Source organism: Chinchilla lanigera, unplaced genomic scaffold (assembly GCF_000276665.1).
Source record: "Chinchilla lanigera isolate Chin_1 unplaced genomic scaffold, ChiLan1.0 scaffold00059, whole genome shotgun sequence".
In the NCBI taxonomy this organism is placed as follows: Eukaryota; Metazoa; Chordata; class Mammalia; order Rodentia; family Chinchillidae; genus Chinchilla; species Chinchilla lanigera.
Genome location: NW_004955460.1, coordinates 15083471 through 15111468, shown reverse-complemented (window position 1 = coordinate 15111468; position 27998 = coordinate 15083471). Strand labels below are relative to the sequence as shown.

The window sequence follows — 27998 nt, the reverse complement described above, 5'->3', positions numbered from 1 at the left end:
CGCATGCGCGAGGCCGGGTCTACTAGAACGCCCGCAAGTGGTTGACCTCTGCGCCTGGGTTGAACGCGGCGAGTACGGGTTCTGCTGTCGCGCTCTTTGCACAGCACGTTTCGGGTGAGTCCCTACTCGATTCTCAGGAGTCCGGGGGCCCCGGCGGAGGCTCCCACGTCCAAGGGGGAAGGTCCCAGGCCCCAGAGGAGAGGCTTCCGCGTCCCAGTGAGAGACGCGATCCTAGGACCCCCGAAAGAGCCCCGGGTCCCAGGTCTGAGCCCGTCTCATCCGCCCGCCCGGGCCCCAAGCGCACTGTCCATGCCGGGGAAGGGCAGCGGGGCGGTGAGCGTTGGAGTTTTGGCCCGGGAGGTGGGCTGAGGAAACCCAGCCTCTGAAGGCCAGCGTGAGGACAGGTTGCTTCGTCCGTCTCGGTGAGCGTCTGCGGATGGTTGGGTCCCTCAAAAGATGTGTTCCCAATTCAGTGATTTTACTTATAAACGTTTATTTTTGCAGTAGTTGGGATTGAACCCAGGGCCTTAGCATCGAGCTACATCTCTACCCGTTTAAAAAATGTCGTTGAAACAGGCCGGGCGTGGTGGCGAACGGCTGTAATCCCAGCACTCGGGAGGCTGAAGCAGGAGGATCGTTGCGCGTTCGAGACCAGCCTGGGTTGCATAAGTGAGCTCAAGGCCAGCCCGAACTGCGTAGCAAGACCCTGTCTCAAAAAGACAAAAATAAGTAAATAAATAAATAAATACAAATGTCGATGAGACAGCGTCTCATGGAGACGCTAAGTCGCCCAGGTTGGACTCAAACTTGTAATTCTATCTCCCCCATCCGGCTTGTAGGGCTTACACCAGTGCGTGCACCAGCACACCCAACCCTCTAATTTCCAGGGGTTAGACCTGAGTGAATTAATGAATTTAGTAGGCAGAAAATTCCACCTTTACTTTTTCCATGTGAAACTGCATTTCCTTTCCTGACAGGCAGAGCAGCGTTAGCAGTGTCTGAAATTTCAAGTGATGATGGATGTAAATCATAGTTGGAGACAGGATTTCTTCTTGTCTTTTTTTTTGGAGACAGGGTCTCGCTGTATAGTTCAGGCTGCCCCTGAACTCACTATGTAGCCCAGGCTGGACTCGAACTTGCCACAATCCTACTGCCTCAGCCTCCCGAGTGCTGGGATTATAGCTGTGGACTACCACGCCCTTTGGAGACAGGATTTCTGCAGCAATTACGAAGTCTTAACTCTGCTTCAAAATTATGATAGGTTCTTGCCTTTAATGTATTAAAAAGAAGCACATATAGTAGTATAGGGAGCACATACACTAGTATAGTATTGCTGTAGAACTACTACAGTACCCTAACAAGTCTCTTCCCTGGGCCTCAATTTACTATCACCTCTGATGTCTTTCCCATGGTGACCTTCTAATATAAGCAGACCTTTATATTTTCATGCTGTTAGCTCATTATTCTGATATTTTTTATTAAAGGGCTTCATTCAGGCTGGATTCTTCGGCCCAGCCTTGCCTAATAGAAGTATCTATAAACTGTCTATATTTGTGTGTGTGTATGTGTGTATATGTGTGGTACTGGGAATGAACCCAGGGTTTTTGCACTAAGCTACATTCCCCAGCTCTTTTTCAGCTTAAAAAAAATTTTTCTTTGGTCCAACAGAAATATAATGCACGCATGTGTATAATTTTAAATTTTCAGTTACTCACGTATTAAAAAGAAATTGTGAAATTAATGTTATATTTTATTTAGTCTAGCACATCTTAAGTATTACGTTAGGATTTTTAGAAGTTATAATATTACGTGTGTTTTATATTGTGTTTCAAAGTCCTTGAAATCTGGTGTGTGTGTATACTTAAGAGCAGTCTCTATTCAGATTGGCCACATTTCAAGTGCTCAGTAATTACGTGTGGCTAGTGGCTGCTGTCTTTATTTTATTTAATTTATTTATTTATTTTATTGTTTTAGACAAGGTCTTGTTATGTAGTGCAGACTGGCCTTGAATTCACTTATATAGCCCAGGCTGGCCTCAAACTCACAGCACTGTTCCTGCCTCAGCCTCCCAAGTGCTGGGCTTGCAGGTGTGCACCACCACGCCCAGCCTGAGTGGCTGTTATCTTAGCACAGCTCTTGCCCATTTGGCCAGATTTTGCAGAAGAGAGATGCTTGAGTTAGCTTTCACTTGCAGAGGCCAAAACGCCAACATTTTTTTTGAATAGCAAACAATAATAGTATACCTTTAGAACACTTCTTAAAACACCAGGCATGTGCTAAAAACATCTCAATTTATGCCAGTCGTGGTAGCGCATGCCTGTAATCCTAGAAGTCTGGGAGGCTGAGGCAGATGGTTCACAAACACAAATTCAAGCCCAGCCTGGCCAATTTATTGGCTTAAACCCTGTCTTAAAAAAATGAAAAGGGACTGATGATATCGTGCGGTGAGAAGGCCCTAGGTTCAGTCCCCAGTCCTGAAAGAATAAAAACATCTCAATTTAATCTTGTAGTTGAAACAGTCAAGGCAAAGGAAGGCTGAGTTAACAGGTCTCAACACAGAGGTCTGGCCAGGATCTGAAACTCAGCTCTGACTTCAGGGCCAGTGCTCAAGGGTGGTGATTCATAGTGTCTGTAGTTTATGTCTAACAGCTCTGTACGGTGTCACTGCTGTGCTTCGTGCTGTGTGTTGCTGCAGTGCTGTGTGAATCCCATTACTGTTAATCTCAGTTCAGAGATGTCTTGGTTACTTTTTTGTTTCTGAGACAAGATATATAACACCCACAAGTTTAAGAGGCTTACTTTAGCACACAGTTTGTAGAGGTTTAAGTCTGTAGTCAGCTGGCGCCAAGGCCAGGCAGCGTGGCAGAGGAAAAATAGACTGTGGCAGGGCAGGCAGAAGGCAGGAAGCTGCAAAGCAGTGAGCTTCCCTTTCCTTTTTATCCCATCCCGTCTACAAGCCTATTGGTTGGTGCCACCCACATGCTGGCTGGACCCTCTCACTATCCACACCCAGAACTATGCTAAAGCAATCAGTGGATTTCTTTAATTATCACACACCCTTAATCCATATTCACACACTGTAGATCCAGCCACCTCTGAAAAACCTCACCTATGGGCACATGAGACTCTGGGGGAACATCTAGATACAAGCCTGGCCAGAGGCTTTCTGTCTTTTTGTTTTTATTTTTTGTTTTTTCCTGTGATACTGGGAATTGGATTTGTTTTGTTTTTGAGACAGGGTCTCACGAAGTTGCCCAGTGTGGTCTTGAACTTGTGATCCTCCTGCTTCAGTCTCCCAGAGCGCTGGGATTGCAAGTGTGCACCACCACAACTGGCTCGTAGAGAGTTGTTTGCAAAGCTGGAATCTGAGCGGAAACTTTTTACCTCCAGGACCCACGCTTGCAGTTACCTCTCTGTCTTCTTTCTGCCTTTTGTAAGTGTGAACCTGTGTTGACTTCCGTGTGTTTCCTGACTTGCTCCAGGTGCTGGTGGAAGAGGAAAGCCAGCGATGGACCTTGTGAGACTTGCCCGGCTCTTCTCCAGCCCCTGCCCCACGGGACTGTCCATCCTCCAGCATCTCAGCCCCCTTGGAGCCCGATGGGCAGGAGGCAGGGAGCGGCTTGCCATATGGCAGACCTGGCCGGTGTCAGCCTTCAGTAGTTTTTCCTGTCAGCTGCCACTAGGCCAAGGGGACCAGAAGAATGCAAGCAGCCTGCCCTCTGAGCCGAGCCAGCCCAGCCCCATGGCCCCTCAGGAGGAAGAGGAGGAGGAAAGCTTTGGAACCCTCTCCAACAAGTATTCTTCCCGGAGATTATTCCACAAATCAACAGCCCGGTTATATAACCTGCGGCTCAGGGAACAGAGTGCCGAGGAAGACGAAGAAGGGGAACTGGAGCCAAAATCCTGGCGGGGCCGGAAGAATACCCCATACTGGTATTTCTTTCAGTGTAAACGCCTGATCAAGGAAGGAAAGGTGAGGGAACCCTGGGTTCTTCTTCCTGCTGGGGCGGTTATTTTGTGTATTTGGAAAGCAGCCCAGCCTTCCCCGCTGGTAAATGTTGGTATGCTCAGCGCTCAGCCCGTGAGCCTTATCTATCTTCATTCACCTTGGTGATCAGCAGCCTCATGGCGCTGAGTATTCCCTGGCCGCTGCAGTTACGTTCATATCTCTAGCCCTGGCCTTGCTGTGGACCCTTGATCTGCATAGCCACCAGTGCAAATCCAAGCCTGAAAATTTTGTTCCTAATCTTGTTTACCCCACACTCTTTTTCCCTCCAGTACTAGAGATTGAATTTAAGGCCAGTACTAGAGGTTGAATTTAAGGCCTTTACACTGAACTATACTTCCAACCCATTTATTTATTTATTTTTGGTTATTATAAATAAATAATTATTTATATTATAGTTCAGGCTGGCCTTGAACTCATAGTGATCCTCCTTCCCAGTTGCTGGCGTTACAGGCATGTGCCACCATGCCCAGCCTTATATTTTATTTTTAGAGAGCATCTTGCTAAGTTGCTCAGGATGGCCTCAAATTTGTAATCTCTCTCTCTCAGCCTCCCAGCGTTTTAGTATCACAGATGTGCGCCAGTACGTCTGGCTTTCTCCATACTTTATCTAACTAAATGGCAGTACCATTGTTTCATTTCACCAAGGCCACATTTCCTTAGGTCATGCTTCTTTTTTCTCTTTCTCTTACGAACTCTACCTCCAAATTGTTGACACCCCAATTTCTTACAGGCATACCCTTAAATGCCCAGGAATAGCCTCCTCTGCCTCCTCAGTTATTAAGACACTTGTCCCTGGGCTACTGGCTGCTTGTATCATCTCCCATCTTGCTCATAACACAGAGCTGTCCTGTTGATCAGAAAGTGGATCATGTTAACTCTCTTCCCAGAACTCCCAATATATTCAGTGGTGTTAATGTTCATTTTCTGGCTGGGATGTAGCTTAGTGGTAGAGGAATTGTACAGCATACTTACGGCTTTAGGTTTAATAATTTATCTGTGGGGGAGTATGGCTTAATGGTACAGTGCATCCTACTTCGCTTGAAACCCTAGCTTTGATCCCCACACTCCAAAAAGAGTTAGGGGGTGGTGGTGCGTACCTGTAACCCCAGCTATGTGAGAAGCTGAGGCAGATTGCAAGTTCAAGCCTAGCCTGAGCAATTTAGTGACTTAGTAAGATCTGTTTCAAAATAAAAATTAAAACTGAACAGGGGATATAGCTGGGTACAAAGGTCCATGGTTCAATTCCCAGTACAGCAAATAAATAATTTTTAAAAGCTTATTTTTTGGGGGAATTGATAGTGAGGCATAGTGGCACACACTTGTAATCTCAACACTCTGGGGAGATGAGACAGGAGGATCATAAGTTCAAGTACAGCCTGGGCAACTTAGTGACTAAGCAAAAGTCTGTCACCAAGTCCCTTTTTTCATACCTCAAAATCAAGGCATGAGGAAGCCTAGGATAGTGGCACTTGCCTATAATCCCAGCATGTGAAGGCTGAGGCTGAAAGACTGCTGAATTTCAGGCCACCCTAGACTCCATAATGAGTTCAGGGCCTGTCTGAACTATGTAGCAAGACCCTGTTTCAAAAAAAAAGAAGAGAGGGTGGGGATGTAGTTCAGTAGTTCAGTGCAGAAGCCTGAGCTCAGTCCCCAGTACCACAATTAATAACTCCATAAGCAGCCATGCTGTTTGGAAGAGATTTGCGTGCTATAGGTGAAACAAGATGGACCACACATTTATAATTGTTGTAGTTATATTATCCTCTCCAATTTTGTATACATTTTGAGTTCTCCATTATGAACAGTTAAAAAGTAAAAACCAAAGTCCTCATAATGGCTTATGAAGCCTGCAAGATCTACCACTGCATCCTCCACCCCTCCATTACCTCTGCACTTTCCTTTCCTCCCCTCCCTTACCCTGCTGCAGTCACCCCAGCGTTTCACTTATTCAGCTCCCACATATACTCCTGCGTCAGGGCCTTTGCACTGTCTTTTCCCTCAAAGAGCTGTGGACCTCCCCCCTCACTTTCTTCAAGTCTGTTCACATGTTACCTTCTGGGTGAGGACTTGGCTGAATCTAAAAATGATTCTCCCACACCCTTCTTCAATACTTCTTGATTTTTTTGGTTTGTAACACCTATCATCATTTGATGGATTATGTATTTTCTTTTTTTGTTGTTTCTTTTCTCCCTCCCAGCTGGTGGAGGCTCTGGATCTGTTTGAGAGGCAGATGCTGAAAGAGGAGCGACTGCAACCACTCGAGTGCAACTACACAGTGCTGATCGGGGGCTGCGGGCGAGCAGGCTACCTGAAGAAGGCCTTCCGGCTCTACAACGACGTGAGTGTGGGACAGGGTGGCAGGGTCAAGGGTTGGCACAGGCTTGCTGCGCAGAAAGAACTGGGTGCAGATCCGAGCATGCCACTTGCTAATATGTTGCCTTGAGGGTGCAGCTTAAGCTCCCTGGCGTCAGACTCATCATCTGTCAACTGGAAGTGATCTTGGGCGATTAAATGAGATGATTTGCAAGTCCTTCGGCACCTGCCTGGGCCCTAGTGGGCCCGTGAGGCCGCTGCTCCGCTGCCATGCCCAGTTGACTGGTATTCCTTCCTGCCCCTACCCATGTGCATGCATGCACTCTGCACCCAAGGCTGCTCCTTTGGAAAAAGATTGTATTTCTCCTGGAAGATTACTTTACTTTCCACTCGTGTGCCTCTTGGGTATATCATCATTGTCACTCTCAGAGCCAAGAGGCTGGTTGCCTGCATGAGTCCATAAAGAGCCTCGCCCCTGAGGACTGCTGAGTCTTCTGGAGACAGCTGTCTTCTGCAGCTAGAAGCTAGAGGGTTCTCATGCCAGCAGGAGCTCCTGGGACCCCCAGTCTTCGTGTCATTTGGGACACTCTGGTCCATGCCTGATGATCTGTAGCTGCAATCCAGGGGGAGGAACTGCACTTACAAATGGAAAAGTAATGTCATAGCCTTTGAAAAACCTAGTATGTCCAGCACAGAAAGGCAAGAGACTGCCCTGACAAGCTCGCTGGCCATTCTTTATCACTTTGTTGCCTTTTTTTATTTTATTTTATTTTATTTTTTTTTGGTTTTTCTCCGGTACTGGGAACCGAACTCACGACCTTGCGCTTGCCAGGCAGGCGCTTTGCCGCTGAGCTAAATCCCCAGCCCCACCTTTTTTTATTGATGTACTTTTTCTAATAAACGTTTCACTTTGAAATACTTTTAGATTTATAGGAAAGTTGCAGTGACAGTATAGAAAGTTCCAGATATCTGGGTGTGGTGGTGCATACCTGTAATCTCAGAACTCTGGGACGTTGAGGCAGGAGGATTACAACTTTGAGCCCAGCCTGGGCATCTAACAATGTAGTGAGATCCTGTCTCAAAATAAAAAAAAGGGCTGGGGATGTAGCTCAGTTCAGTGGAGAAATGTCCTTGTGTTAGAATATGTATGTTGTCAACATGACATCCTGATGACGCTCACCTTGGTCACTTGGTGGGAGTACTGCCATCCTGTCTGCACTTTCTCTTTTTCCCTCCACACCCTCTGTTTTCCCACGTCCTTCACAGTAGTCCTGACTCCTTGTGCGTACTGCCTCCACTGCAGTGTGCCCGTCTCCTTCAGGGGCTGCTCGGTGAAGAGAGACTGTGTGCCTTGCTCACCACCGGGGCTGCCGAGGGCATGTGCGAGTCCTTAGTCCACGTCCATTGAATACAAACTACGTGCAGAGTGTAGGTCTTCCTACAGGGAGGGCTCAGCCTCTGCACTTTTCAGATAAAGAATTTGAGGCCCAGAGAGGTGATAGGACACGACCAAGGGGTCCCGAGTTGAGAGCGTTGGAATTGGAGCTGGGATTTGAGCCCTGAGCAGCCCGGTTCTAGAAAGCTTTTTAAAGCCCCTCAATGTTTTGTCACCTGCCCTTGGATGGTAGGTGGCCTTTCACCGGCTCATAGTAAGTGCTTGTCTTTACTGTGACGTTTCCAGACTCAAGTGCCAGCCCCAGCCACGTGGAGGCTGGACAGGCTGAGTGTGTGTCTCAGAGGTCAGGGGCTGCCCGAGAACACCAGCCTCTGCTCTCCTGCTGACACCTGTACCTACTTCTCAGGATGACGGCCTCACCCCACCCCCACCCCACCCCCACCCCCATTTCCTGAGAGCTCCGTTGTTTACAACCCCTCCGCTCAAAGTACTGCACTCCCTTTCCCAGCCAGACCCACTCTGTGGCCCCTTGCCAGTCAGGGTGACCTGGTCTGACCTGAGGGTGGGAACTCCAGACCTGCAGCAGGCTGACCTGGAGCAGATCCAGAGAGAATGGTTTCTTCTTGGCACTTCTGAGGGTACAGTCACCCTTTTTAGGGTCTCTCCGGTGAAGTCAAGGGTTTAGACACTAGATTTTGATCTGACCCGCAGCATAGTCTGAGACTGCTTGAATGGAGATCTCTCTAAGGTCCCCTGGGGTAGCTGCTCTTTTCTGTCACTACCTGATCCTGGAGCCACCTCTAAGTTTCTCCCATCTTAACAGATGAAGAAGCGAGACCTGGAGCCCTCTGATGCCACATACACAGCCCTGTTCAATGTCTGTGCCGAGTCCCCCTGGAAGGACTCAGCTCTGCAGAGTGCCCTGAAGCTCCAACAGCAGCTCCGGGCCAAAAACTTCCAGCTCAATCTGAAAACGTACCATGCCCTGCTGAAGGTGGCCGCCAGGTGTGCAGACCTGAGGATGTGCCTCGATGTATTCAAGGTGGGGTCACTTCTTCTTCTGGCCCCTCCAAAGGGGGCCCAGCCCTCCATGTCAGGGGTAAGGCAGAGGTTGGCTTCTTCCCTCCTACAGGAGATTCAGGAAAGATAAAACAGCCACCTGTGTTGGGTTGTGGGGATTAAACATGAATGCAACAAGACCCTGGCGTGGGAGGCCTGGGTCTGACACCTGGTCTGCTGCGGGGCAGTGGAGCAGGAGAGTGGCAGGAGTGGGACGGTGTCCTGTCCACCAAGTGTGCTGGGACAGTCAAAGTAAGTTCTGAGGACTAAAGAAAATACCCAAGATGGCTTGTGAGAGGGAAGCTTCATTAAGTCATTAACAGCAGCTGGACATGGTGGTGCACACCTGTAATTGTAGTACTGTGGAGGCTGAGGCAGGAGGATTGCTGAAAGTTTGAAGGCAGCCTGGGCTCCACAGTGAGTTCAAGCCCAGTCTTAACTACACATTGAGACCCTGGCTCAAGAACAAAAACAAGAACAAAAAACCCAAACAACAGCAGCAAAGGACAGAGTGAATTAACACTTAGTAGCAGGAAAGCATAAGATCCAGTGGTTATGGGCTGGATAGGAAAGTCACCAGAAGGGACCCAGAATGTCCATTGGCAGCAGGCTAGATTAATTAATCACCAGAAGGTCCAGGGGGCAGGGGGCCAGACAGGAAATTGCCCGGGCCTGCTGAGTGGCAGTAGGCAGACAGGAAATCACCAGAAGATCCAGTGGGGGCAGGAAACTTCCAGAAAGCTCAGAGTGTCCAATGGTGGCTGGGTGTACTGTAGTACCCCACGGAGCTCTGTTCTGCACTCAGTTATTGCAGAGAGGGACAGTGACATCTGAAGCTTACTTTGCTCTGTTGTATGACCAGCATTCCAAGGAACAGCTGACTTAGCACACGGTCCTGAAGGCAGTTTCTACAGATAACACTAGTTTGCCTCGTGTCTTGTGTTGTTCAAGTAATATTTATCTGGACAGTGCAGAACCTGTCAGTTTACAGTGGCCCCTTGACTTCATGAGTCTTGGGAACATAAAAGGACAGAACACAGTGTCAAATGCCCTCATTTTTCTCAGGGATGATATAGGCAGAAAGCCCCTGTGCTGGCCAAAGGGACAGAGGAGGGACTTGAGGTGGAAGGAGAGTATAGAGTAGGCTGCAGCCAACCCTGACACCCCAGAGGTCCGTGGGAACTAGACTCACCATCGGCAGCACCACACAGTTAGGCTGTTCCCAGGTCCCAGAAAGCACATCCTTCCACAGATGAGGAAACTAAGGCCTGGGAGCTGAGGCCCACAGCGGGCCAGTGGTGGAGCTGGGGCGAGAAGCCACGTGTGATTCCAGACCCTTGAGTTGGGGGACTAAGCAGGCCGCTGAGCTGGTCTTTGCAGAGCTGCCCAGACTTGCTGGGACCAGAGCTGGGCAGAAGGGCCCAGAGGCTGCAGGGCAGCAGTTGGTACATTGTTCAGGAGCTGGTTCTGAGCAGGCCCCAGATGGACAGAGCTGCTCCTGGCCCACAAGAGTTAGATGTCATCTGGCCTAAGCCTGGGCCCTGTCTCAGTTCTCAGTGGCACTGCCTTGTTCTCTTCCCCAGGAAATCGTCCACAAAGGCCACGTCGTCACAGAGGAGACCTTCAATTTCCTGCTCATGGGCTGCATCCAGGACAAGAAGACTGGCTTCCGACATGCGCTGCAGGTCTGTTCCTCCTACCTTGGCTTCTAGCCCTGCCTCTCGCATGAGGCTGTGCCAGGCTGCTGGATGATGATCCTGGTCATGTTTCCTGAGCACCTACTACTGTCCCATGGCAGGTGCATTTATTTGTTTTATTTTATTTTGGTTTTTTTGTACCAGAAATTGAACTCAGGGCCTCATGCTTGCCAGATAGGATGTTTATTTTGTTTTTTGAGACAGGGTCTCACTGTGTAGTTCAGGCTGGCCTTGAACTCACAATGTAGCCCAGCCTGGCCTCAAGCTCTTGGCAGTCCTGCCTCAGCTTCCCAAGTACTGGGATTATAAGTATGCACCACTGTGCCCAGCTGTTTTTTGTTTTTTGTTTTTTTTTCATTTTTGAGACAAGATCTCACTTTTTACTTTAGGTGGGCCTTGAACTCGCAGCAGTCCTCCTGCTGCAGCCTCCCTAGTGCTGGGATTATAGGCATGCGCTACCACTCCTAGCAAGGTGCTTTTATATTTGCCGTCTTTTGGTCTTCTCAGCAGCTGCTGCAGGGCACACTGCTCCCGGTTTTATGAATGGTAGGGAGAGCAGTCCCTTGGGTGAGGGCACAGCCCGCTCAGCTCTCCTGCTGTGCTGGGTGGGCAGCCTAGACCCTCTAACCTCCTGATCCCCGACAGCCTGCAGTGCACTACTTAGGGCCCAAATTCAGTCTGCCTCGCAGCCCTCCTCTCCTCTCAGCATCTCTGCAGGTGCGGCCCAGGGCTGTGGCATGTGTTCGTAGCTGCAGAGGCAAACACACAGCTCTGGTCTCACCTCCGCCCGCTTCCCCCACGAGTTGGTGTTGGCAGTGGCACCGCAGCCGTTGTGTGGCTTCCGGGTCCCTCTGGCTCTGTCCTCACACGTGCTCCACAGAGCAGCAGCACTAGCCCTGTCCTTACCTTCGTGTGTACAGCAGGCTCCGTGGCACTTTGCACAGTCTGACCCTGATTGGGGATGACGCAGGAGCAGATGATTGTGTCTCCTCTGCAGAGTCTCTGGCAGTAGTGAGCAGCCATCTTCTGATCCTCAGGAACTTCCTTAAAAGTTAGCTAAGATACAGTTGTTTCTAATTCTCCGCTTAGATCTGTTCTAGTTAGAAGTAGTCTGTTGCCCTGATGTTTGTGTTGTGTACTTACTGCCCTGTTTCTGCTAGGTATCAGTAGTTTTGGCTCCCCTCAACCCCCTTTCTTTTTTTTCTTTTCTTTTTTTGTCTTTTTTCAGACAGGGTTTCACTATGCAGTTTCGGCAAGCCTTGAACTCACTGTGAGGCCTAGGTTGGTCTCAAACTCGCAGCAATCCTCCTGCCTCAGCCTCCCAAGTGCTGAGATTACAGGTGTATGCCACCACACTGAGCAACCCCGCTTTCTTTTTTGCAAGACTGAGGATTGAATCCAGAGGTTTCACACTGAGCTACATCCCGAGGCCTTTTTATTTTATTTTAAGAGAGGGTCTTACTAAGTTGCCTAAGCTAGACTTGAATTTGTGATCCTCCTGCCTTAGCTTCCCAGAGTGCCGGGATTACAGGCGTGAGCCACCATATCTGGCTTGTTAGCCCCGTATTGCAGCTGAGGGAACTGAGGCTCACGGAGATCAGTAGCTTGTCTGAGATCCCATAGCCACTGAGACCCACCCAGGGTTAAACTGACATTCATTTGATCCCCAGTCCTGAATCCTTGCCGCCACACTCTGCTGCTGTGGGATAGTGGGTATTCCTTACACCTCCCTCTGTCAACCATTCCTTGAGGGGTGTGGCTGCTAAGACCCTGTCCCAGTGAGCACTGGTCCCCTTGCAAGATTTTCCAGCTGGGGCCTGACTTGCTCTTCCCCATCGGCACACTCCTCCAATGAAGGTGCAGTGTCAGATGTGTGTCCCAGCCCTAGAATGAGTGCAGACTTCTGTTGAGCCCATAGGCAAAGTGGAGTGAGCCCATGCAGTATTTTAAAGATGGTGGTGCGTGCTTGTGATCCCATCCCTCAGGAGGCTGAGACAGGAGAATCTGCCCATCTGAAAAGCAAAACAAAACCCAGAAACAGCATGGTCTTCACCCAGGCGTAACAGCACTTGCTTGTGACCCTAACACTCTGGGAAGCTGGGGCTGGAAGACTGAAAGTTTATGCCCAGCCTGGGCAATTTAGTGACTCAGCAAGACTCTGCCTCAAAATAAAAAAGAGCTGGGGATGTAGCTCATTGTGAAGGCCCTGGGATCAATCCCCAGTACCATAAAAATAGAAAAAAACGGCATAGCCTGGGCTAGTATCAGAGCTACCCAGGTGTGATCAGAGCTGTGTTTGTTGATCACACATTGAATGTACTAGGTGTGATGAAAATACATACAGGATACATACATGTGGTCCTGGGGTCTACAGCTAGGAGGGCTGAGGGCTTACGCTGCAGCCTGCCTAATGCTGGTGCTGTGCTTCGCTGGCTCTGTGTTGGCTCTGTCCTGACCTCTGCCTGGTCTCAAGGAAGTCTGGGCCAGAGTGGGGAGTGGGCACTTGGGAGGTGCTCCTGAATCCCGGCCTCAAACATTAGCCTGGACTCTTGCAGAACCTAGGCTCGGGGGCTGGGGATGTAGCTCAGCGGCACAGTGCCTGCCTGGCAGGTGCAAGGTCGTGAGTTCGGTTCCTGGTACTGGAAAAAAAAAAAAGAACCTAGGCTCTCTGGCCATCCGTCCTTTAGGGGAGAGCAGGAGAACGTGAGCGGGGACCCCAGGTAAAGGAACTCTGGGGGATGGCAGTGAGACATGAGAACAATTTTGAGGTGAATTTGAGGAGGGAGAGGAAAGTTGCTGGCCCTATGAGGCCTTCTAGGGAGTTTTAGAATTTCGATAGTTCTTAGTTGCCAGAGCTGGGTATTGGGTTAGAAACATTCTTTGCTTTTGGTTGTTGTTTTATTTTGTTTGTTTGATTGATTTTTTTGGAGATGAGGTCTCATTATGTTACCCAGGCTAATCTTGAACCCTGGGTCTTTAGCGATCCTCGTGCCTCAGCCTCCTGAGTGCTGAGACTACAGTTGTGCACCACCATACCCTACAATCTTCTTTATTTTTTTTACTGCAGCTGGGGATCGAACCCAAGGCCTCATGTGTAGTAGGCAAGTGCTCTACCACTCAGTCACACCCCCAGCAATAATTTAAGAAGTTGTAGGGTAGGGGCAGTCCTGGGGATGCACCGAGGGGCCTGCCACTGTGCTACCCCCCCCAGCCTTCTGGTGCCTTTTGAGTTTGCTGGTCTGACCACCGCCTCACAGTGCCCACCTCTGACGGAGGCTCTTACTGTCAGGAGCACTGAGCTGATGATTGTCTGTCCCCAAGCAGGTGTGGAGGCAGATGCTGAGTCTGGGGCTCAGGCCAAACCGGCATGGCTACAACCTGCTCCTGGGGGCAGCTCGAGACTGTGGCCTGGGAGACCCAGATGTGGCCTCCAGGTTGCTCTTGAGGTCCAGCGAGAAGGTCCTGATCCAGCCCCCAGAAGGCAAGCAGCGGGCAGGGAAGAGACACCCGCCTAGAGCAAGTGGCGGCATGTCAGCCAGACTGCATGTGGAGGCCCTAGAGAAGCAGCTCTTTACAGAACTTTCTGCAGCACTTGAGGCTCCTCCAGAGCCTTTGAAGGCCGCAGTGCCTGGTGAGGCCCAGCCTGAGGTGGGAACCAAGGCAGAGCCCAGCCACACTGCAACCCTTAGCCTTGGACCCCTAAAGCCACCTCCCTTGGAGGTGGAGGTCAACCTCCTATCCCTTGGGGCTGTCTCCCCAACTGTGGTATCGCTTGGGACAGTGACCACCCCTGCTGACAGGCTGGTCTTGATGGGGGGCCTGGAAGGCTTCCTGGGCAAGATGGCGGAGCATGGGCTGCAGCCCGACATCAAGACCCTCACACTGCTGGCTGAGCTGGTGGAGCCTGGGAGCCCTGCGGAGTCCTCGCTGCTGACCGTCCTGGATAGGCACCAGGTGGAGGCTGACGTGACATTCTTCAACACACTGATGAGGAAGAGGAGCAAGCTGGGGGACCTGGAGGGGGCGAAGGTAAGGGGCTTGGGGTGGGACCCTCCCTTGGTGGGGAAGGAGGTGCCAAACATGTCATTACACGGGCGAGAGGGGTACAAGATGGGCAGGTGCTGTGGGAGTGGCCTTGGCCTTACTGAGCCAGGTGTGAGAATTCACTTGGGGAGGCAGCCTGTGATGACTGCAGTGACACTGATGAGTGTCCCTGTCTGCATGCCCCAGGCCCTGACACTATGCTTATTCTGTGCTAGATGCTGTTCTCAGAGCCTCGTGTCATTTGCTTCTTAACCAGTCACACCAGAAGGCACTGGTGGGAATGTGAGGCCCTTGACAGGATTTTTGGTGGTGTTTGTTGGTTTTTTGTCTGTGTGTGTATGTGTGTGTGTGCTTGTTTTGCTTTTTGAAGTACTGGGAGTTGAGTGCAAGGTCTTCACACTGAGCTTCACCCCCAACCCTTTTCTGATTTTTTTAATTTTGAGAGACAGTGTCTCACTAAGTTGCCTGGCTAGGCTTGAACTTGGGGTCTTTCTGCCTCAGCCTCCCAGAGTGCCAAGATTAGGGAAATGTACCATGACTCCCAGTATAACAGGCTGGGAGTAGAACAGTTTTGGTTTTTTGTGTTTCTGAGACAGGGTTTTACTGTGTAGCCCAGGCTGGCCTTGAACTCACAATGATCCTCTTCCCTCAGCTTCCTGAGTGCTGGGACTGCACACCTGAACTACCACGCTTCACTCATAACAGGGTTTTGCCTATTCCTAGGATAAGTTTCGTTTGTTCGTTGTCTCTTTTGAGACAGGGTCTCGCTATGCAGTTCAGGCTGGCCTTGAGCTCCCTTTGTAGCCCAGGCTGGTCTTACAACAATCCTCCTGCCTCAGCCTCCCGAGTGCTGGGATTACAGGCATGTACCACAGTGCCTGGCCTCCTAGGATAAGTTTTTATGTGATGTGCTTGTTTTGTTTTGATTTGTTTTGTTTGAGACAGGGTGTCCCTATGTAGTTCAGACTAACCTTGAACTCACTATGTAGCCCAGGCTGACCTTGAACTTAGTGATCCTCCTGCCTCAGCCTCTCAAGTGCTGGGATTATAGATATATGCCACCACACCTGGCTTATGTGACTTGTTTTTTGCCAGAAACAGTACCCGAGGCACTTCCAATGTCCCTTCAGGCCTGCAGTAGAAACACATCTTCCTCTGGGCAGGCTAAGCATGATAGAACCCTTCCCCTGGGGCCCTCTCTGGCTCAGCCAGTCTGTGGGGACGACCCTCTTCCTCACACCTGTCTGGGGCCCCTTAAGCCAGCACTTCCCACTCTGCTCAGGGTTAACTCCTCCTTTGATTCAGTTCTCAAGGAACCTGGTGCTGGGACCGAGGGCGGGCATGGCCACCTGAGGAGCACACGGTGGCAGGTGGGAGCACTGGGAATATGAAGGGCTTTTATGGACAAGGAACAGGCAGGCTGGGGGTCACAGTGCAAGTGCTGAGGAGCTATGTCCTGAGCAAAGTTGCACAGGACACAGAGCTGTGCCCCTGGGGTCTCCAGTGTCCAGCCAAGGGCTTCGCCAAAGGCCTCACCGGCACTAGAGGGTCACGGGTTACAGTGACAGCATATCTGTCCTCAGGCGCTGTTGCCAGTCCTGGCGAAGAGGGGACTCATCCCCAATCTGCAGACGTTCTGCAACCTGGCCATTGGGTGTCGTAGGCATGAAGACGGTGTGCAGCTGCTTGCAGACATGAAGGTGAGGGGACCTAGACGCAGGCAGCACGCCTGTGGTGCTTCGGAGCACTCAGAGCTCTGGAAGGAAGTCGGGGTTGGGGTGGGGCAAATGGGGCAGCTCTGCTGCGCTGCAGAATGGCCATCAGCCGCCTCTGGGGCAAGGAGCCTTTGCTGTCACAATAGGCCCAGAGAGCAGAGGGCGATCTCATCTTGAAGAAGGCGGTGGAGTCTACAGCCGTACCACCCTGAGCACCTCTGACCTGTGTGATCTTGGAAGAAGGTGGTGGTGGGGGCAAAGGAGAGGTGGCGATGGGCCTGGGTGCCCTCCCTGGGAGGTGTCTAGAGGGGAGATGGATCAGAAGTCCTAGGGGGCAAAGGGCCGTTTTCACAGCCTCTAAATGGTTCTGATACACATCCCGCCCAGTCCCCTTTGAGAGCACGCTAAGTGCATTTCATCTGACCTCAGCAGAGTACTCTCTGGGCCCAGGTGGTTTGTGTTGCCCAGCCAGTGCCGGTTGCTTTTCTAGGCTCAATGCCACCTCCTGGTGATGACGTCACCAGTAAACACAGGAGCCATGAGATTGAGTCTCCTGCCTCATCTTCTGGCTGAGTCAGTCAGTCTCAGAGCGGCACAGTCTTCCCACACCGTTCTCGGGGGCTGAGAGGGCAGGACATGCTCGCTTTGCTTCTGGATGGGAGAGGACAGACTGTTGTTGCTGTGAGGTCCCACCCTTCCTGGCCCTGCTTGTCTTTAGAGCAAACCTGATTGGCAGGGCCGCTCCCCAGGCTGGGTATGCCACAGTGAGCTGTTTGTGCTCATTGCTGCCAGCATCTTGCTAATTGTGTGATATCCACGATGTTCCAGAAATCCCAGATGACCCCAAACACCCACATCTATAGCACCCTCATCAATGCAGCCCTCAAGAAGCTGGACTACACCTATCTCATCGACATCCTGAAGGACATGAAGCGCAGCAGAGTTCCGGTGAATGAGGTGGTCATCCGCCAGCTGGAGTTTGCAGCCGAGTACCCACCCACCTTTGACCGGGTAAAGGCCCCGGGCTCTGAGATGCTCGTTTTCTCCTTGACCAGACCACCCTGGTTCCAGCCTTTTGGAGCGGGCATTTCTTTGTTTAAAACTGTCCAGCAGCTTCCCTTAGCAGAAATCCCTAAGTCTTTGACTGTGTGTCCCTCGGGTCTTCTCATGCTTGACTGTTAGTCCCACTGGCTCCTTTCCTGCCTTGGAAACATTTGTCTCCTCTCCTGAAATAGACGCCCTGGGTTCTTTCTGCTGTAGGTCTCTGCCTGAAAAGCCTTTCCTCAGAAATGCCCTGCTGCCTGCCTCTCCCCACAGCATGCAGCCCCGTGCCTCGTGCCGTGGCTGTCTGTAATGCTGCGTGCATGTGTGTGACTTCCTCTTTCACTCAGCTTCTAGTGGTGGGTGCTGTCTGCCCTGCTCGTGGGCCCCAAGTGCCTGCAGGCTGCTTGTGAATCCAGGGGCGGCGGCAGCAGAGCAGTGATGGAGCTGGTTTGGCAGTGCACAGCCCACAACCCACAGGGAAGCTGACAATAAATGGCATGCGCGCCAGGGGCAGGGACTCAGGAGCCTTCTGTAGGGGGGCACTTGGGTGCTACTTGGAAAGCTGGTGAGAAATGGGTGGAACAGGGAAGCTGTGCCAGGCAGAGGGCACAGCCATGTCTTTGGACTCTTCATTGAATCCTGAGTTTTCTATACCAGATGGCGAGTCTTTGCCAGTTGCATGTTGTAAATACTTCTGGTTAGGTGGATTTTCTCCACTGTGGTTTAGGAGCCACCATGGGGGTCCTCTTAGGTTTAGCACCAGTCACAAGACTACCCGAGGCTTGAAGTTCCTTGTATCTGAACCATATACAGATATGTTGTGGGGCTTGTTTATCTGTTTGTGATTCTGTCAAGTTTTGCTTTCTTTCCCTGTGGCAGGGTCTTGCTGCGTAGTTTAGGCCGGCCTTAAATGCTCAGCAATCCTCTTGTCTCAGGCTCCTGAGTGCTGGGATTTTATAGGTGGCCACCATGCCCAGCAAGTTTTGCTTTTTGTGTACTTTCAGGCAGTATTAGGTACATTTAAGTTTCGAACTGCTAGATCTTTTGAACCAAACCTTTTATTATATATGGAGACATCCTTCATCTGTGATCCTATTTTTTTCTGCATAGCCTCCTTCCAGTTTTCCTTCAGGACCTACTAGGTTTGTCTTATTTTTCCTTTTACTGCTTGTCTAGGGAGGCAGTGGCTATGCTGAGGGGGAAGTACTTAGCAGACCCCAGAGGCCACTGTTGGTGGGACCCAGGGTTCTAGCTTGTGGGCTAAGGTGACATCCACAGGTCAAGGAGCACTGCAGCACACCTTCAGGAAGACACGCCCACACTGAGCTTTCCTGTGCTGCTGCCTGTGGCCCCTTGAAGGGTGAGCAGCAGGGACCAGCTTCAAGGCCTATGCCAGCTGCTGTGCTCCGGGATCAGCTGCAGGTGATGTGCTGTGATTTGGATCGTCCAGGGTCTCCCCTGAACCCCATGTTTCTTTTCCAATTACAGTACCAAGGGAAGAACACCTACTTGGAGAAGATTGATGGCTTCCGAGCTTATTATAAGCAGTGGCTGAAAGTGATGCCAGCAGAGGAAACTCCCCACCCCTGGCAGGTGTTCCGGACCAAACCCAGCACAGACCAGGACACCGCCAGAGACACTGGTGCAGACGGAGGCGCTGGGGGCAGGTGATAGGGCACGTGGCTGGAACAAAGTATGTGGGCCCTTCGGTGCCTGGCGGGAGCCACAGCATGCTGCAGGTGTTGGTTTGAGGACATATGCCAGGCCCAGGCTGCTCAAGTTCCCAGCAGGTCCTGCAGCAGCTCAAGCCACCTTTGCTTGTCACCTCAGGTCACCCTCGCCTGAGAGGCTGTCACTCCTATTCCCACAACACCTATGAGGTAGGGAAGGGAATCCAAGGAACAGGTGGTCCCTGGGCCCCATACTCTCCCTGGTTCTGTGCTGGCTGCCCTGAAAGAGTAACGCGAGACCCAAGAGGCTCAAAGGTTTTATTGTTACAAAGCACAGCTGGTGAACACCAAGCCTTCACCTGAGGAGACCACGCTCCAACGAGGGCCCAGGGTGCTGCTCCAAGAGTTGCTCCCAGGAAGAGGGTGGCACAGTAAGAACCTGTAAGGTCCACAGTCCAGGATGGAGAGGGCTCAGGGCCAGATGGCCTCAGCCAGAGCAGCCCCGGCAGCCGCAGTGCGTACACTCGATGATGCGACCCTGCAACAGAGGACAGCTGACTGTGACACTGTGCCCAGCTACTACCACACCTACGGCTCCCACACAATGGTCCCGAGTAGGGTGCCAATGGGACTTCCTGCAGGGCACCTCTCAGAACCCTTCATGGACAGTACTGGACAGGATTTCAATTCCCTCAGGAAAAGGGAAACACAAGCCAGGAGTGGTGGTGCACATCTGTAATCCTAGCACTTGGGAGGCTGAGGCAGGACGATCACTATAAGCTTTAGACTGCTATAAGCTAGGAAGTGAGTTAAGGTCTGTCTGAACTGCACACTGTCTTGTCTCAAAAAAAAAAAAAAAAAAAAGAACAGTGACTGTCAACACTGATGTTTTATCTATGTATATATTAAACTGATGCAAATTCAGTGTACATTCTTGTTCATCAAAAAAAGAAGGAAAAAGAAAAGTCTGTGGATGAGTCTTACTCTCTACCAGTGAGCTGAGGTGGGTGTGCTACTGCTCAGGGGGCTCAGTGCCATGGCTGGGACACTTGTTGGTAGGAACACTAGGGCAGAAGGGTAAGTGCACCTGACTTCCTGTGGGCAGCAAGACAGCCTTGTCCTGCAGGCCTGGTGTCTGGCTGGGGGTCTGCCCAGCAACCCCCTCTAGGGCATCAGATGCCCTAGAGTAACTGTGTATTTCTTTTAACTCTCTTGAATGAGCAAGATCCTAGTGAAAGTAAGATGGTGAATACCAGTTAAATTCAGGTAGCTTCTGTTTGGGCCACAGACAGGAAACAAGCCCAACCAGACATCCCATGGAATCCTGGGCTCTTGGCGGGGGTGGGTCTGCCCCATGCCAGCCCCCTGCCTACCTCACAAAGCCCTCCCCTCGAGGTGCCCCCGTGACTCACTGCTTACAACGTCCGTGCTTGAGCCTGTACACATGCAGGGAGGGAGACTCGCCTGTGAGTGAAAGCCCTTGGCACCGACCCAAAGCTCCAGGAACTAACTCTTGGTGCAGCAGTGCAAACGGCACCATGGATGACACGCCGGTGTGAAGTAAGGGAAATTAAGACTGAACCGGGAGATGGGCCATCCAGCCTGACCTTCAGCAGGGCCAGCTGTCTGCTGGGGGGTGTCGCACTCGTGGGCAGTGTGCCAGTTACTCTGCCTCATTCTGCAGCTCTGTTCTGAAGGGTGGGGAAGTCGAGCTGCTACACACCTGGTACCGCTCCAGGGTGCCCAAGCTAACTAAGTTTGCAATGGTCATGACGTGAAAGGAATTGAGCAGCCACCCTTCCCTGATGGAGTCCTCCTACCACTTTGAGGTTCAGCTACTTGCCCACAGGTGGAGTTGAGTTTGGCTCAACACCAAACAAGATCACTGCCAGACGTCTCAACAGAGGGACTTGTCCTAGGACTCCAGTGACAAAACCCATCCTCCAGCCAAACCAAATGCTACAAAACTGCTTGGAGATGACTAGGGCAGTGTTTTGAAGAACTGAAGAAAACAGCTGACTTCAGCATCAGGCCTTACCACTTCCAGCTTGCTTTTGGGAACCCGGCAAATGCAGTTCGTCCCAAAATTGGTGTCGCGAGTCTGAATGCATCGCAGGCAGCACAAGTTCTCATAACCCTGCTTTTTCCACTTTGCAATCAGGTTTTTGTCTGCGTAGCCTTCCTTAATACAGTATTCATAGAGTTCTGTCAAAAGACGAGGAAAGGGCATCGGATCACAGCATAACAAACCCGACCTGCCCTTGGTTAAAAAGAAAAACTTCCCTAGTTTTAGTGGTAAGAAGACTCATGATACTTACAGAAGTTGTAGGGATAAGGATCGTTACCTGAATAATTCTGAAAGTTACTCAAGTTCAAAGGCTAAGAGAGAATTTAGCCAATTACCTCTGCTTATAGCTTTCCGCTTGTAAAAGAGGTCGAAGATATAGCGGGTTTTCTGGTGGTGGATTCTGAAGATGGGCCACAGAGATTCCACTTTCCTCTTCCCCTCATGAGGTTCTGTTTCAGCTGCAGGGGAAAGAAAAAAAAGATGTGCTTTTTTTTTTTTTTTTTTTTAATCTTTAATGTGCTTGTAGGGTTAGTCTGCAACTGCACAGGATGGAGTTTTTGCGGGGGGCTGTTAGTAACTATGGATAATGAGCTGCACATGGTGGCCTATGATTCAAGCATTTAGGAAGTTGAGACAGGAGGATTACAAATTTGAGGCCAGCTTGTGTTATGTAGTAAGACCCTGTCTCAACAAAGAGTAAGGACCACTTTCTATCCACTAGTATGGCTATAACCAAAATGACAGACAACGCATGACAGTGAGAATGTAGAGAAACTGGAATTTGACACTGCAATGGTAGCAATGTACGAGTTCAGCTACTGCGGGAAACAGTTTGGCAGACCTTCAGGAACTTAAAAGTTACTGTCTGACCCAGCAGTTCCCCTCCTAGGGATACACCAGAGAACTGAAAACAAACAGGCATGTGCACACCTGTACACGAATGTTCACTGTAGTAAAAAAGTGGACACAACCTAAAAGTCTTCCAACTGATGAATGGGATGACCTGTGTGGCCTGCCCATAAAAAGGAATACTATTCAGCCATAAAAAGAAATAAAGCTAATCCTAGCACTCTAGGATGCTAAAGCATGAGGATCCCAAATTCAAGCCCAGCTTGGGCAACCTAGCAACTTAGACCCTAATTCAAAATTTTAACCACTTACCAGTCCAATTATTTAAAAGGTTATTTTGGTAACAGGGTTACCAAAAATTGTGTATTTTTTCATGAATTTTTAGAAGAATATAACAAGGAACATAAAAGTGCCAATTTTATCAAATTTATTCAATACAAGAATCAACTGGGCTGGACATGGTGGCACATGCCTGTAATCTCAGCACTCAGAAGGCTGAGGCAGGAGGGTTGCTGCAAGTTCACCGGCCTGGGCTACATGGTGAGTTCAAAGCTAGCCTGAACTACATAGCAAGACCCCACCTCAAAAAAAAAAAAAAAAAAACAACAACAACAACAAAAAAACCAGGAAAAAGAGAATCAACTAGTTGAAATGATTCCTGCAAGCGATGCTCAGGCTAGTGAGTATGTAAACAAATGCACTATTGCCCCAGAGATGCTCAGGCTAAGGTATTCAGTGGTTAAAAAAGGGCTGGGGAATGTAGCTCACTGCAAAGGCCCAGATTCAATCACCAGTACAGCACACATGCACACACAATGAAGTACATGCTTCAACATGGATGAAGAAGCTTGAAATGTACAAATGATGATGCTCACACAACTCCGAATATACCAAGAACCTCGTAACTGCTTTAAAAGGGTGAATTTCTCAGCATGTGATTATCTCCCAAGCAGTTGTCAGAAAAGTGATTCGAACATAATTGTTTTAAATTTAAAATAACTTTTAAATGAGATACATTAGAAAACATTTTTAGAAGTCATTCAACAATAATCTTTTAACACCCTGGTCTTATTTTTCTAGATCTGCTTCTATAGCCTAGTAATTTCTCAAGACAATCTTGGGCTTACAGCTTCACAACCTAATAATCTTTAAAGTGCCTCTAATTTCATTTTCCAGGTAAAATCCTTTAGGACTGAGGAAGAGAGAACTAAAAGAAGTGTACAGGGGCTGGGGATTTAGCTCAGCGGCAAAAGCACCTGCCTGGCAAGCGCAAGGTTGTGAGTTCGGTTCCCAGTACCGGAGAAAAACCACACAAAAAAATAAATAAATAAAAGAAGTGTACAGTCTAAAGGTTTTCAGCAGTATGCAAATAACTGCTCCTTCCATGGGCACCAGATCAGGTGATACAGTTTACTTCTGTAAGGCAGAGGTTCAGTGTTTGAGGCCTCAGTCGTTTGTGGATTTTTCCTTAGAACCTAATAATTGTTCTCAGAACCCCTTGGAATTTTGAAGAAAGCCCAAGTACCCTCTGCAATTTTTTTTTGGCGGGACGTTTGCAAGTAGCCAACCTGTGTTACTCAGTTCTCATTGCTGCCGACTGGCTGCTGCCCTATAACCCATGTGTGACAGATGCACCAGCATTCCCACGTCAGAACAGGCTGCTCAAGTAGCTACCTTGAGTGTACCTGGTTTTGTTCTTCTAAGAGCCCTAAGAGCCCTAAGATGCCACCAAAATGCCCTACACCTTCTAAGACTTCATTAATATAGTATTTTATTAAATTATGTAACAGTGGGAAACATACCATATTTAGGGTCTAAACTGTAAAAAACAGGCATTTACAGGCCTTTTTTGGATTATATATCTGAAATTTGTATTTTTTTCATAATTCACAGGTTCTCTAGGAACGGAACCCTGGCGAATTCTGAGGGTCCACTGTACTCAACCCAGTGTAGTAAGGCAATTCTTTCTTAGCAATCCAAATTGATCTTTGTCTACTACGTTCTCTTGGTTTTGTTTCTTTGAGATGGCTCTTACCATGTTGTCCAGGCAAGACTCAAACTCACGATCCTCCTGCGTCAGCCTCTCCAGTAGCTGTGATTATAGGTATGTGCTATCATACCCAGCTCCTCTCAGTTTTTAGGGCATACGGAAAAGGCAAGGAGTGTTCAAGAAAACTATGCTTCCACTTCTCCCAACTTTTAAGCCATTCTGTTACCTAGGATTTATAATTCCACTCAGCAGACGAAATTGTGTGAAGACAGCAAAAGATACTGAGTACTCTGTAAACCTATGTGCCTGTTACAGGGAAGGTTCTGTTCTCAGTGCCCAAGGAACACAAGTGGGCAGGACAGAAAACACCTGCTCTGGACACTGGAGAGTCTTGGAGATCTAAAATGTGCGACTGAACCTGTCTAGCATTGAAATGCTTATTCTCCTATATCAAAGCTGCTTTCTTTCTTGGGCCAGAAGTCATGGAGCCATTCTTTTTTGGTTTTTTTTTTTTTTTTTTTTTTGGTTTTTCTCTGGTACCAGGAACCATGGAGCCATTCTTGACTCCATTCTTTTAGTTCAGCAAATCCAGCAGTGCTGAGCCTGCATTTCCACGTGGTAAAGTAGGTTCCACCTTTTGCCTCTGTCTAATCTATGTCCCAGAGCTCCCTATCATTCTCAACACTAAAGCCGGTGTCTGCTGCTACTCATCATCTTCTCGAGCTGCTGTTCACATTATCCCTCCCATACTTTTTTAACCGGGTCTCAGTATACAGTCCATGTCAGCTTTGAGCTTGCTATAGAGCCCAGGCTGGCCTTGAACCTGTGATTCTTCTGCCTCTGCCTCTCAGAACATGGATTACAGATGTGCACCACCATGTGGTTTGTTATTTTCTTTATAACGAATAAAAAGAATAACATTAATTAGGTATGAAGTTATTTATACTGTATATTTATCAACAATGCAAGAGTAAAGAAATGCTGAAGGACTATGCTATCAAATATAAACTGAGAAAAACAGTTTCTTTTTGGAGATAAAGACTAGTACATGTGTCTAAATACAAGGTAAGATTCCTCTCTTCTCAAAAGCCACCCCTTGCTCTGCATTTGGGCCCCAACAATGCAAAGGAAAAAAAGAAAAAAAATCACCCTTAACGGAGGAAGTAGAATTTATTTGTAAGGACTCAAGATCTCTTTTATGCTAGCACACTCCATTTTCTTTATTTGTATAAACAACTGTTGGGGATGAAATCTCTCAGCCCACAATGACATTGATTACTGCAAGTTCCGGATATTTAACAAACATTACCTGGCACAATCACTTATAAAAAAGGGGGGAGGATTTACAGCTGATTTAGTAATTACTGTTAAAGGTGTGACCTCATAGTATCAGCGGTTAGATTCATTATAAACAAGTGCTTAAAAGCTTGGTTTAAGGTATGGGGTTAGAGCTCAGAGGTCAAATGTTTGCCTAGCATGTCCAAGACTCTGGGTTTGATCCGAAACACTACAAAAGAGTAAAGAGTAACATCTCTAAATACTGTATTTTGTATGATTTTTAATATACACCTAACCAACACAGTAAATAATTATAGACTACTGTTACCGTTTGTGTCTGGATGTCCCCCCAAAGCCTAATGCTTTTTTTTTTTTTTTTTTGGTTTTTCTCCGGTACCGGGAACCGAACTCACAACCTTGCGCTTGCCAGGCAGGCGCTTTTGCCACTGAGCTAAATCCCCAGCCCCGCCTAATGCATTTTAAAATTTTTTTTTAAGTACTGGGAATCCAACTGAGAACCTTGTACTTGCCAGGCAGGCACTGTGCCACTGAGTTATAGCCTCAGCCCTCACGCACTTTTATTTGTTTATTTGTTTGTTTGGTTTTGGTTTTGTACCAGGAATCAAACTCAGGACCTTGTGCTTGCCAGGCAGGCGCTGTTCCACTGAGCTATATCCCTGGCCGTCATGCACTTTTAGATGGGGCTTTTTTGGAGGTAGCTGAATCTAGAGTGTGTGACTGATTCATGGCTCAATGCTAGGATTAAGGGTGCTGGGATTAAGGGTGAGTGAGTGTTGGACTGATCCACTGATTGGCACCACCCTAATCTCAGCAGTCTGGATAAAAGAGGTAGGAAGAGGCTTGTTTTCCCTTTTGCTCTTGTTGCTTTTGTTGTCTTCCACTGCCACGAACAGTTGCCCCTCTGCTGTGTGCTACCCTGCCTTGGTGCTAGTGGATTATAGACTGAAACCTCTACAAATTATGAGCTAAATAAACCTTTCCCCCCCTTTAACTTTGGGTGTTGGGTATTTTGTCCCAGCAGTGAGAGAAAAGTAACTAAGACAACGATTCTGACCTACTTCCTTAAAGCGTTTGAATTCAAGTTGGTCCAAAAGCTTTTTAAAGGCCCTTTTCACTAATGTTATCTTGCTTCCCAGTAGTTTGCGCATTCTAAGTTGACAAGCAAACAGTATACTCTAGTGTTAGAAGACAAGCCTCTTACTACATTGAGTTTGTGCCTGGTGATGGGAAACCTAAGGCTGTAAGTCTCCAAACAGCTAACCCAGGCAGGAGCACCTCACTCACCTTCTCTCATTTTTTGATCCAATTCATCCAGTGTTGGCTCAATCAACTCCCAGCCATCTGGGGGAGCTTTCCGGCTTCTTTTGACTTTAGGCATTTTTTTCCCTTACGAGATAATTTGCTGAGATCTGGAAAAATAAATTGATTTCTGAGTCTCACATTACCAAAAGCTTTTGTCAGTCATTATTTTAGTACATACTCACTTCTTGGCTCCACACTGGACATTGAGAACACAAAACAAGGAATTAAGGCATAGGCTCTACCTCTTAGAAAGTGAGATTTTGGTAAGGAGACACACAAGTAAAAAGGCAATTACAATCCAGTGTGAGGTGGACTGCACCTGAGAGAGCCAAGCGGATGAGTATTTGAAAGGGAAAAGATGGCTGTAAAACCACACTACCTTAGGATCTCTTTTCTAGAGTGAAGTAGAAAGATCTCTGGTCTGTACAGTTAGGCTTGGACTTCTGTCTCACTCTACCAAATCTTCTGACTTTGGAGATCACTTTCCCTCTTTGGTTCTCAGTCTCATCTGTAAAATGAGGGTAGTAGATTAGCCGATTACCAAAGTCCTATTTATTTATTTAGTGGCACTGGCGATTAAACCCAGGGCTTTTGCACTGAGCTACATCCCTAGCCCTTTTGGGACTTGAATTTCCAAATCCTGCCCAGAACATTAAACTCTCCATAACAGCTTTTTAGATAAACAATCAAACTCTAAGAGGTGACGTCGGGGTTGCGGAGCTGGGAAATGGCAGTCAGACACTGATTAGCGGCTCTTGACTTGCAAGTCAGTGGTCTTTGCACTGGTTTCCCCTGAGCTGAAGCTACCATAGGTGGACTCTGGTCCCTGACCCAGGGCGCACAGCCAGTGACAAAACAATCACTTTCCTCTGACCAGGGAAATTCAAAAGTCCTGGTTCAACCCGGGAGCCAGAAGATGCCTCTGGGGAAGATAAAGGTAGGAGGTAAAGAGATCAAGAGGAGAGAGGTGCTGGGCAGTATACAGAGGTAGAGGCACTCAAGGACCGGGACGAGGGACAGAGAATGGTATGGCCAGGACTGTGGAACGGCTTCTAAAAAGGGTGTCATGTGAAGTGTGCTTAGAAAAAGAAAAAGTATTTAGATAGGAAAAAAAAAACAAAACCACCAAACCATCCCGGGAGACAAAATGGTGTGAAAAGAAGCCTAGCGCCAAAAGAATACCCCAAATCTACCATTCCCTCGGCAGAACAAAAAGGCGCTGCCTCCTCTCCGCGCAGATAGTCAGATCGCCCTCCGAGGACCTGTAGTCCCAACCTCACCCACTGCCAGTGTACAGTACTCGAGAGTAGAGGAAAAACACTCACCAGAAACCTAGGCTCGGAAGCCGCCGCTTCTCCACAGACGTCTTCCGCCCCGTCTAACTCGCTTTGAAATGAGGCCCCCTCGAAGCTCCGCCCCACTGCGCGCGAAGATTGCGTCATTCTAGGTGTCCCCAGCGCTGCCTGTATACAATTCCAGAGCCGCTGGGGTCCATTCCCCTCATGTCTTGGGAAGGCGGGCAGGACTACGCGTCTCCCCAGGC

General features: G+C 49.0%; 2 protein-coding genes across 4 annotated transcripts; one reads left to right on the top strand and one right to left on the bottom strand.

The window, feature by feature from the left end:
• The first annotated feature begins 12 nt into the window (after positions 1 to 12).
• Positions 13 to 19912, top strand: LOC102009024 (pentatricopeptide repeat-containing protein 1, mitochondrial). Of its 2 annotated transcripts, none has more exons than XM_005397942.2 (9): positions 13 to 114; positions 3483 to 3973; positions 6207 to 6347; positions 8542 to 8760; positions 10361 to 10462; positions 13799 to 14503; positions 16102 to 16218; positions 17062 to 17244; positions 18766 to 19912. In XM_005397942.2, exons 2-9 carry the CDS (start codon positions 3509 to 3511, stop codon positions 18946 to 18948), a joined length of 2115 nt encoding a protein of 704 aa, XP_005397999.1. In that variant the 5' UTR covers positions 13 to 114; positions 3483 to 3508; the 3' UTR covers positions 18949 to 19912. The 2 variants fall into 2 exon arrangements, with proteins under 2 accessions (XP_005397999.1, XP_005398000.1); XM_005397943.2 differs by lacking the exon at positions 13 to 114 and adding an exon at positions 121 to 422.
• Positions 19252 to 27997, bottom strand: Bud31 (BUD31 homolog). Of its 2 annotated transcripts, XM_005397944.2 has the most exons (6): positions 27781 to 27997; positions 26835 to 26963; positions 26438 to 26562; positions 21351 to 21473; positions 20986 to 21152; positions 19252 to 19485 (listed from the first exon to the last, which is right to left on the bottom strand). In XM_005397944.2, exons 3-6 carry the CDS (start codon positions 26529 to 26531, stop codon positions 19435 to 19437), a joined length of 435 nt encoding a protein of 144 aa, XP_005398001.1. In that variant the 5' UTR covers positions 26532 to 26562; positions 26835 to 26963; positions 27781 to 27997; the 3' UTR covers positions 19252 to 19434. The 2 variants fall into 2 exon arrangements, with proteins under 2 accessions (XP_005398001.1, XP_005398002.1); XM_005397945.2 differs by lacking the exon at positions 26835 to 26963.
• Between the last annotated feature and the right edge of the window lies 1 nt (position 27998).

Excerpts from the sequence above, each read along its gene's own strand:
- LOC102009024 (XM_005397942.2), top strand. The coding sequence starts at position 3,509 with ATGGACCTTGTGAGACTTGCCCGGCTCTTCTCCAGCCCCTGCCCCACG. Across the intron at positions 6,348-8,541 it reads CCTTCCGGCTCTACAACGAC|ATGAAGAAGCGAGACCTGGA; the intron begins GTGAGTGTGGGA and ends CCATCTTAACAG. Across the intron at positions 14,504-16,101 it reads GGGACCTGGAGGGGGCGAAG|GCGCTGTTGCCAGTCCTGGC; the intron begins GTAAGGGGCTTG and ends ATCTGTCCTCAG.
- Bud31 (XM_005397944.2), bottom strand. The coding sequence starts at position 26,531 with ATGCCTAAAGTCAAAAGAAGCCGGAAAGCTCCCCCAGATGGCTGGGAG. Across the intron at positions 21,153-21,350 it reads GCGGAAAGCTATAAGCAGAG|AACTCTATGAATACTGTATT; the intron begins GTAATTGGCTAA and ends GTCTTTTGACAG. Across the intron at positions 19,486-20,985 it reads CCAAAAGCAAGCTGGAAGTG|GGTCGCATCATCGAGTGTAC; the intron begins GTAAGGCCTGAT and ends CCTCTGTTGCAG.